This window comes from Corvus brachyrhynchos, unplaced genomic scaffold (assembly GCF_000691975.1).
Source record: "Corvus brachyrhynchos isolate BGI_N302 unplaced genomic scaffold, ASM69197v1 scaffold87, whole genome shotgun sequence".
Taxonomy (NCBI): Eukaryota; Metazoa; Chordata; class Aves; order Passeriformes; family Corvidae; genus Corvus; species Corvus brachyrhynchos.
In genome coordinates this window covers 5393371-5404206 of record NW_008239767.1, presented here as the reverse complement: position 1 = coordinate 5404206, position 10836 = coordinate 5393371, and the positions used below count along the sequence as shown (strand labels likewise).

The 10836-nt window shown below is 39.6% G+C and overlaps 1 protein-coding gene across 1 annotated transcript in view; it reads left to right on the top strand.

Annotated features, from left to right (window-relative positions):
* Positions 1 to 1108: 1108 nt before the first annotated feature.
* MDN1 (midasin AAA ATPase 1) overlaps positions 1109 to 10836 on the top strand; it is a 93476-nt gene continuing 83748 nt past the window's right edge. The window contains exons 1-5 of the mRNA XM_017742811.1: positions 1109 to 1156; positions 5457 to 5683; positions 7112 to 7336; positions 8667 to 8774; positions 8854 to 9046. Of these exons, the coding sequence (XP_017598300.1) occupies positions 1109 to 1156; positions 5457 to 5683; positions 7112 to 7336; positions 8667 to 8774; positions 8854 to 9046 (801 nt within the window). The remainder of the gene's footprint in view (positions 1157 to 5456; positions 5684 to 7111; positions 7337 to 8666; positions 8775 to 8853; positions 9047 to 10836) is intronic.

Below are 10836 nucleotides of genomic sequence, written 5' to 3'. Positions count from 1 at the left end.
CCAGCGGGAGCTAATCCCCGCTCTCTGCCTCCCCCTCTCTCTGTCTCTCCCTCTCTCTCTCCCCCTGATGCTGTTTCTTGCCTCCCCCGCTCCTTTCAGGAATGCGCGGGTGCAGCCCATGAGGAAGATCCTCATCTGTATCCTGGGTCCCCTCCTATTGCGCTTCGGCCCGCAGTTAAACTCTCCACCCGCTCTCTGCCTCCCCCTCTCTCTGTCTCTCCCTCTCTCTCTCCCCCTGATGCTGTTTCTTGCCTCCCCCGCTCCTTTCAGGAATGCGCGGGTGCAGCCCATGAGGAAGATCCTCATCTGTATCCTGGGTCCCCTCCTATTGCGCTTCGGCCCGCAGTTAAAATCTCCAATATCTTCGTGTCCCCTGAGGTGACTCTGGAAGCGTGTTAGTGAGAGTTGGCATTTTGTTACCAAGCACTGAGACAGTAACTAGTCCCTACCCTGATGCTATTTTTCGTGTCTTCTTTAATTACCTTGAAGCAGCATGTGGGATAAAAACAAGCATTGATTTTCTAGGCTTTGCTTTGAGGTTTTTTTTTTAATCACAGTCTCACAGGTTGTAGTGATGCTGGAAACATGATCCTGTAGTCACTTTCATGCTTAGGCTACCTTAGCTCTGAAAAGCACACCTGCTTTCTAGGAGAGTTAAGGCCGATCTCCTTTCTCCCTCTGAAATGCTTGAAGACATGTAGTACCAGGATGTCAGCACATCAGATGTTGTTTTATTAATATTTTTCATGGTAGAGCTTTTGAAGCCCCTAAGATGTGTACACATTTTGGGGCTCAAAGTCTCTGTTTCTCTTTGAGTGTCTTGGAAATGTCCCAGTTGTTTGAAGATGAAAAGTCTAAAGTATCATATTTTTTCAGAATATTGGCTTTCAGTCTGAGTTGCTGTCTCAGTTATGGTTGGGGAAGACTTTCATACTGGTACTCAAGTTTCCTTGTTGGTAGACAGATGGCTCTTTCTTCTGTTGCCGCAAATCACAGGATCAAAGTAAAATTGATGTGAATATATATTCCTGAGTTGAAGCTAATTGGTGGGAAGCAGTGATGAAGAGTTGCTTTTCGAGAGAGAAACTGCTGAGAAATAGAGGCGGGGATGGTGTGGATGCATGTTGTAGCAGACAGATGGAGCAGTGAACCAGAAGTGAGTCACTGAGATCTGAGATTGGGAAAGAAACTGTTCCCTTTCCCTTTTGGTGACTGGTTGGAGATATGCTTCAGGTTTAAAAGTCTTGCTAGGTGGAAATTGTTAAAGAGTGATTGTATAGAGGGAGTCTGGAACAGCACAATACTTAACAATGACGCATCCTTTTGAAAACTGAATTGCTGTTTCCAGGCTTGAAAGCTACAGCTCTAGGATTATTTTAAGCTTGTCTTGCCAGTAAACAAACTCCGTCTCTAAACGTCATACCTGATTTCCTACAAGCTGCTTTGTATCTAACCTAGGAAGCATGCATTCTGGAAATCTAGAGCTCTCTTTGCTGTACAGCTTCATTATGTCTTTCTGGCAACTTATTCTTCAGTGTTCCATAAAGGAATGAAACTTGCCCACAACTGCTAAGTAAGGAGCAGTCTTTTAAGGTTCATAGTGTGGCACAGTTCATGTGGTCATTGAAGGTTTTGTTCTCTGTGCTTGGGTATGTAATAGAATTAGAGCCCTTTCTGTAAAGTATTTTTATATACCATGAACTCTGCAAAGATACAGCAAATTTCGGTGCTCTTAATGAGGAAGGTGGGATGAAAAGCTCTCTGGACCTGTTTCCCACCTTCACATTTTTGAATAATTTAAGCAAACTGTAGAAACAATGGGTCTCCACAAAGTGGAATGTGCTTTTGGCTCTGAGTTACCAAAGGTGTGCCAGAAAGTCTTCCTGCATAGAATTCCAAATGTGAATTTTGTGCAAATGTATGTATTTTGGTTCCCTGTGATCATGTAATTTCAGTAGAGAAGTTAATTACTGTGAAGGTTAAAACACTATTAGGAATGGAACTTTAATGCAAAAATACCCTTTCTTGTTTCTGTCCTTTGCATCTACCACTGTGCTTATATGGAAAGATATATATCAAAAAATCTAACCCCTTTGGATATTTCTTCTCTTTAGTCTATGCAACCATCCTAAGTGGACAGGAGATCTTGAGCACACCATTCTTGATTTTCCTTTTTAATGTCTTGGTGGTTTAGCTTGGCATCCTTCATTTTGCATTTCATTTTTCTATGTAGCAGTGAAAGTTGTCTTAATAATAATTCCAAGCTTTTCTTTAGAGTCCTTCAGGCTTAGCATTTGATGTTGAAAAGTGCCTTTATTCCTTTATATTAATAAGTGTAGGAAAAATGAGGTAACCTAGTGGTCTTAAATTCACACAGCTACCCATTATCTGCCAGAAAAATGTCTTGGTGCTCTGGCAACTAAGGCAGAGGTTTTTTCATGCTGAAATATGGCTTCAACATTTTATTTGAAAGATTAGTTAGACTTTGCATCATGTAGCATTAGAAATAAGGGAAGGTATGTTGCACTTTGGCTTCCATCTTGGGCTGTATTGTCATCTCCTTCTGCTAGTTTTTGAAGTGCTGTGATTTTTGGGACACTGTGTGTTAATGATACAAAGTCAACCAGAAACTTCTTGCTTTCATCCTCTCTTGTGCGGGAGAGATCTGTCTGACTCTGTCAGAGATGTGTTGAAGGAGGTTTAGGAAGTTCCAGCTTGTGCTCCCTGTGAGACTGCTTATCACCCCTGCTTTTTTTTTTTTTTTCCCCTTGAACTGCATAGGTTATAGGAAGAGTGCAGGCTCGTGTTTTGGTTTATTTTGCTGAACTGAACAGCTGCCAAAAAGAGTGGTGCTGCTCTGTTTTCTTTTAGCCTCTTCCCAAGGCCAAGCCACACATTTGTGTTGCTTCTCTTATCTTGAGCCCAGTAAGCCTGCTGATTTGGAAAATACATTCAACTTTCCCACCCAGTGTAGGACTTCATAAGAAAGATTAGTTTGGATCATCTTGCTGAATTGATTGCTGCATAGTCATACAGTGGTAGAGCTGTTGTGTGGTGGAACAGAGACAACAACGTGAGTTCCTGTGTTGGAGGGGAAGAAAGATTTCCCATGTGTGGCCCTTATGCCCTCCTACTCTTTAGAAGTATCCCACTGTTAAATCTGTGTCTGGTGTTACCTGTGAGTCATGAGCAGAAGTGTGGATTTCATGTGGGACCACATTGCTCATTGCTGTGATCCATTAGTTTATGAATTTAGGGTTTGGATTAAGCTGGGTATTATTAAAGATTTCTGTACCTTGTGTGCACTGAGCAAATATACTGTGCGGGTTGGGAAGGAGATGCTCATCCTGCTGCTAGAGCAGCACCTGGGATCATGTCTGACTCCAGGTCTCAATCCTAGCTGTATCTGCTTTGTGTGTCTCATTAATAATAGAGACAGTGTGTGTATGTGCTCTGTGTTTGGAGGCACAGTCTTTTGTGATGCTTTCTTAAAGCAGCTGCTTGGAACCACATGTGCAGATTTACTATCCCAGGCTTGAACACTTCCAGATCAGCTGTCTATTGCTATTGGTTGAGAAAGCTGGTGTTTCACAAAGCCATGTTTAGTTAAAAAAACCCCTCTGACAGTATTCTGCTTTTCCATAAAATTTTTAATTTAGACTCTGAAATCAGATAGACAGTCTCTTGGTAGAATGAGAATGTTGCCACTGTGATTTCTGAACAGCTTTATATGTCCTAAGGGTACTGCACAAAATGATTAAAAACCTGCTTCCTCTCACAAAATTGCTAATGGCATGAATTTGTTGTACCATAGACATGTAAATACAGAATTTACTGAATCAGTCACATTATTTACTGTTTTATTGTTAATTGGCTTTATTCAGATATTCAGAGCTCTGGTTAGTAAATTAAGCACCCTGTTGTGCCTTGTTTGGGTAGCCAAAGATGTAATTAATTTGAAAACTGGAGGTACTTTTTATTTTTTCCAGTGGAGTTTATTTCTGGTTCTTTTGAGCCATTCTGCCTTTGAACAACTTACCAGTCATTTTGCCACTCAAAATCTGCTTCCCTGTAATGAACAGGGCCTCACTCCATTTTAAAAATTATTTTTTGTGCTGCTGTGATAGATGAGAGGAAGATAAGCTTATGTCTTCTAAAAGCAAACAAAAGGCCTGTAAGAAACTGCTTGCAATTAATATGATGGGTTTGATCTTTGTAGTGTATATACCTCAGTTTCCCTGGCTTTTTATGCTGTATGGGGGTGAATGTCTATTCAAATTCAGGAGACCGAGGAACAGGTTTGCATGCGTTCTAGGAGGGTGTGGACGGTGGTAGAGCCTTAGGAGGTCATCCTTTCAGAGGACCACTGCACTCTTGTAACAATGAAACCATCCCATCTGTGAGACCAGGAACAGGTTTTACCCGAGTAACAAAAGCGTAGGAGAAGCAGAAATTGGCTGCATGTGGTGCTGAAGCAAAAAAGTACCTGAATTACAGAATACTTCTGGCTAAGGGTTCACTCAATAAGGGAGGGAAGCGTGGAGCATCCGAGTTAAGAGCAAAACCGCTATAGTGCAAATTCATAATCCTGATTTCCAAAATTACTTATGCTGCATTATATGTTAAGCATCATGGAAATGGAGAGATGCTTGAGTAGTAACATAACCTCAAAGACCAGAGAAATTTAAGGGTAAGACACAAGAAATGGGTTGTTACAAAGTTAAGAGGGTTGGGGGGAGTAGGTGGGGTAGATGTGAGGGTAAGGTGTGTTGGTTTGGTTTTTTTCTTTCTTCTAACAGATGCGAATATGTTTTCCTTGTATTTTAAAGCACTGAATGACCATTTTTGTGTAACAGCATAAAAAGAAAAAGATTTTCAACTTCAAAATTGCAGATACGAGCTGCTTCTTGTTAAGAGCATTGCTCGCTATAATCCCTGTCAGAGCTATGAAAATAAGGCTGTGATCATGACTGATCAAATGCTTCTTTTTTGTAAAGAGAGAGTGACCATGAAGCAACATAAATTTAAGAACTCAAATTCTTAAATGTTTTGTGGCTCTCATGAAACCAAGCTGTTAAGGTCAATGGAAATTCTAGGCAGAAAGATGTATTAGTTGTTATAACATTTTCCTAATCTTTTTCTTTAAAAAAAAACATATTGTAAATTGTTTGCTTTATCTTTCAGTTGTAAAGTATGATTTAGGATTTTGGGACTACTTTGTAATTCCTATTTAGTGTGTCATTCTGCATCTTACTCTTTCTCTTTTTTTTTAAGGAATTTTTTTTTTAATACAGAGAACTGTGTCAATTGAGTGCTTGCTTTGGGATTTTGGACTCCCTTCTGGTTTTGAACTATTTGTTCCTGTAAAATTCACTCTGACTTCTGCATGAATAGTTCTGAAGTTGAAAGTCAAAATCATTTTCCATTTAACCTGTTCTTACTTCCCATTCCTTTAGGTTTGGACTCAGCAGGATCGCCAGTGCATCCTCAATACTTTAGCACAGTTATTGCTGGATAAAGAATGTACTGTATTGATCGGCCGTCAAGTTCGGCCCATCCTGCTGGATTTGTTGGAAAGAAATGCAGAAGCTATTAAAGCTGGTGGCCAGATCAACCATGATCGGCATGAAAGGCTGTGTGTAGCAATGAGCAAGCTGGTTGCTGACCACCCTGATGTTTTGCCGTGAGTAATGAGATGTCAGTGTTTGAACGTAGGAAGTGTTACAGCCCCCAGAGACAAGGGTAACTCAGGTTCTTGTTAATAGATCCTTTGGGGCAGATTAGAGAGAAGTACACAGACCGACTGATGTTTTTATATATATGCATGTGCTGTTTATTTTAGAACAATTTGGTTGCAATGGAAAGGAGATAAGTAGCTGTTTTGGTTATTATCTGTAGAAATACAGCAATATATAAGCATAAAAAATGTCGCAGTTTCAGTGGCCATTGGTCCAAGCAATGGTCGAAGTGTTGATCCATCGGGGGATGGAGGAAGCCCATGAAACATAAAATTTGTTGGGTTGATAAACACTCAGGTTCAGGTGGGAATGCCCAGGTACCCACCCCGGCAGGGCAGAGTTGTACACTGTGGATCATGCCCAGTTCTCTGGTGGAAGTTCCTAAAAGTGAGTCTGGGGGTACTTCGGGGCTCTTTGATTTATGACTCCTCCTAAGACATGACAGCTGCCTCTAATGTAGTTCAGCCAGTTATGCCCCATCAGAAGGGATGAAAACCTTCAGGCCCATGTGAATGTCCTGGTATTTTCCCTGAGGGGAGTTTTTGCACCTGAGCCAGTTGTGTAAGGGAGGACATTGTCATGATAAAAAGCATTATCCCACTTTGCAGGATTTGCTTTTTAGCAGCCTCTTCCAGGCATAGCCCAAACCCCAGCTCGTAGCCCCAGGCAGTGGATGCTCACCCCCTCTGCCCCTGGGCTGTCACCCTGCACATCCTCAGCAAAGCACTGCTGCTTTTGCAAATGTACAGTTGTTTGAGACGTTAACCATTAGCATTGCAGTTAACATTTCATCCAGGCAGTATGTGCTTGTTAATGTTCCCTGGTGAAGAGAGGTGATGTCAAGATTTGAATAGTCTCCCACAATAACAGATGTGTTTTGAATGGAAAGAATTATTTAGTAAATACAAGTCTCAAACACAGTTTATTTTAGTTGAATCGTGTTGTAAGATACAATGTGGCTTTCATCTGTGATGTACAGGAAAGCAAAACAGCTGCCCTGAAAATAGTTCACAACCAAAATCTCTGACTTTAATATTAGACCTCTAGGCCGCTAGAATATAAAGGTACATAAGTAGGAATCAGTCTTACTTTTTCAGTAAACAAGAACAATCAAAGAGTTTTCACCAAAGGCAGTACTGTTTCCCCTTGATAATTAAGTAATGATTTCTAATAAGGTTAAGTGTCTGTTGTCAGCTGATTGCTGAAGTGGTTGTCTTTCCCACGAGTGAATAAAGTTAATTATAGGCCTTAGTTCTTAGTAATGTCAGTTACTGTCCTAGGACCTGTGCCCTGACATTTTTATTAGTGTCTGGTTTTCCTTCTTCTGACTCACATGTCTGTGTTCCATCTCTTTCTCTCTCTCTCTTCTAAAGATTTGCTTTAAGATACTTTAAAACTACGTCACCAGTTTTCCAGAGGCTTTTCCTGGAGAGCTCGGATGCAAACACAGTCCGATATGGGCGCAGACGAATGAAGTTACGAGACCTCATGGAGGCAGCCTACAGATTTTTACAAAAGGAGCAGTCAGTGTTCCGGGAGCTATGGGACTGGAGTGTGTGTGTTCCACTCCTAAGGAGTCATGACACTTTAGTCCGTTGGTAAGTAACATCTATTCAATGAAGAAGATGTGGAGGTTTTATCTGTGTCTTGAGTTCTAATCAACAGTGTTCACATGCCATAGAAAGCATCTTCAAATAATACCAGAAATCCCTACCAATGGTATCTGTACTTGTACTTCTTAACTGACCTTTTGAAATCTATCGTGATCTATCACAAAGTGAATTTTAGGCTAGTAGTGTTTAAACTATGGTCTAGAGAATCTTTCCAAATAACTTCAGTTTGCCCAAGTTGGTTCTTTTTTCAATTGTTTGTATATAGATTTCTCAGGGGCTGCAAAACTTGGCTTATTTAAGCTACACTTCGTATTGGCCTTGTTACAGGCTTCATGTGGGAATTTGGTCCAATGTTTGATGTTAGGCTTCTGCCTGCAGGGCTTCAACCTGATCACATGCTCTACCTTATTTATGTCAGTGGTAGTATTGATAGTGCCTTTTATTTTTAAAAAGATCTCTAATAGTGTTCACTTTTTAAAACATAAATTCAGAATTGTGTTAGTAACACATATTTTAAGTAAGGTGTATGATTTAGGAAGGGCAGAACCAAGAGTGTTTTCAAATCATTTATGAAGCTCTTCAAAATTACAGGCTTAGTCTCAGAAAAAGAGAGATTACTTGTAATTCATTGACTAGATTTGTTTTACCTGGTGTTCAGCCAATAGTCTTAAGTAAGTGAATGAGCTGACTTTCAAACTTTTGTCCTGAAACAGTCTTCTTCTGCCCACTCTTCCTTCCCCCCCACCACGCTCATAGAACAAAACTTTGTTCTTGGAAATTAAAACCAGTGTTATAATAAATGAAAACTGGTTTATGATTTATATTAAATATTCCTTTGTTGCAAGACAGCTTTATGTAGTGATGACTTGGGAGTTGTTGGCTTTTTTAGGCACTCAGAATTGATTTCATTGCGTTAGGTTTACTTTAGAAATAGCATGAAATGCAAGTGTGGAAGGAAAATGGTAGGAGAAAAAAAACTGGGCAAAGATGACCTCAATTCCTTGTCTCGTATGTTAACTTCCATTTACTTGGGAAAGTGCATTCCGTTATTACATTTCTGCTGATAATTCAGTTCTTCAGAGAAATGTTAGCTAATTGGTGTATAAATTAAAACTGCCATGACAGAATTGCTTTCCTCAGTTCTGAGATATTTGTCTAATCTGAAAGGATGTTAAGCATAGTGCTAAAATAATTTCTATGAATAAAGTTTTCTGCACGTTTTTCCAAACTTAATGTTTTGGTATGCAATTGACAGTTGTCAAACTACATTTCTTAAGACTGTTTTGACATATTTTATTCTAAATACAATTTTTAGGTATACTTCAAACTGTCTTGCGCTGGTTACATGCATGAATGATGAGCATAAATTATCTTTCCTGAAGAAAATATTCAATCCTGAGGAGCTGATACATTTCAGACTAAAGTAAGAACTTTTAAAATCATGAACACTATTTGTTTTTCTTGATGGCTTTCAGCTGAGTTAATAAACATGGCTTTCACAGGTTGCTAGAAGAATCTCAGCTGCAGAATGTGGAAAAAGCCCTAGTTTTGGCTAATCCAGACTCCTCGTTTTGGCAAAAGGAGAAGGAACTGCACTATGCACAAGGACACATTGTGTCGGGCGACCTCTCTGCACACGTAGTAGCTGTCTGTGGCATTGTGCTGCCTAGACTACAGCATGTTTCTGAAGAGCAGGTATGTAATCCACGGATAAATCAGTACATTTTGGTTTAGGAATTTCTAAGTACAGTGAACTGACTTTATTTCCTGATTAGATGGCATTGAGATACTATGGGTAATGTGTGTATCTTTCTCAGTGTGTGCTGTAAACTAGTGTTGCATAATACACACACCACAAAGAAGCTCTGCAGTGGAGTGAAGCAGTGAAGGAACAATAGTGCTGTTCACTTTACCTTCATGTAGCAGTTTGTAGAAACATATTACAAAAGAATATTCAGCCTTACATAGTAACTCCAATCTCAGGGTAATAATCCATAGCTGACTAAAGCCAGGATCTAGGACAGATGCTTCTACCTGCATGACATAGGTTTTTTTTGTGCTATATAGGCATCTTATATGCAGCCTTTCTCCAAACATATGCTCAGTTCTTCTATGAAAAAAAAAAAGGCTGCTACTTAAACTTTTCTGGAAGGCAGAGAAAGGGGAAAGGAAGTGAACAAGAATTTGCTGTCACCACTTGAGAAAGTGTAATGCAGACTATAGTGCCTTACAGTTTTGGGAAGCCCATCGAAGGCTAAATGTATTTAAACAAACAGTATTTAACCTTTTTTCTTTTTAATTGCTATTCAACTTAAGCTCTCCAGATCCCTCTTTGTAGCTACAGCCAGTATTCCTGACTGTTTTTCTCCTTTAGGTAGCAGTTTTAGCTCTTAGCTGAGTTTTTTGTTTAATTTTGTAACAGTGATCTACAACGGGACAAAGAAATGAATGAAGACTACTAGTGTCTAGAATTGTTTGAGTAGCAGAAGCAAGGAAAGAGGATTTTTCCTCCAGATTCCTCTTCCCTTCCCCTCTCCCCCCCCCCCCCCCCCCCCCCCATTTTTCTCCCCGCTTCTGTTTTTGAATTCACTGTTTTCTAGCCTTTTGGGATTTTTTTATGGGATTGAGAGTGGTTTGAAATTTGCTGTAGGAGAGGAAACTGTAGAGCTGTTTAAGAAGATTCTTACTCCCATGGCAGCATCACAGCTGTTGCAGCTGTGCTGAAGCCAGGCCATGCAGTAAACTGGATTACTGAAAGAATACTCATTATCTATGAGGGAGGAGAGAACTTCCCTGAAAGGAATGCTTTTATTTTTTTAATAGCCACAGGTATTTCACTGGTCTGGTCTACAGTGTAGTTCCAGTTACAATAGGGAGGTTCCAGTGACAGCTTAGGAGGTCTGATGAAGATGTAGGAGCAAACTGTGAGGGGAAGCAGGTTCTCTTGTTTCCAGAGAAGTACATCAAGCTATATGTGAAAAAAGGTCAGACTTAAATACAAGACACTCATTTTAATGCTGTGATTTCTTTCCTCTGAGCCTTTTGGCACAAAGCACTATTTTTTGTGCCATATATTGATATGACTGTAAGAGTCTAAATATTTGGAGACTATCTGTAGCATTGATTAATTGCCATTCAATAAACTGCATTCATTTAATTTTGAATAAAATGAAAATGTTATTGAATATACCTTTTTTTTTTTTTTTCATTCACTGAGTTTAATGATCTTGTACTTTGGCCTCTACAGAAAGAAGTAAATACTCATATTCATTCATTTAATATTCATATTTGCATCATTTGAATGCAACTGCTATTTGATTTGTTCTGTGATTTGGACCCATTCTGATGACTGAATTTCACTTACATTGCAAATTGTATTTGATTGACATGAGTTATGACTGAATAGTTACTATGCCTGTACTGACAACTTGGTGTGAATTCCCCTTAGGATCAAATTGTATGTATACTTTTCATTAAGTGTTTCA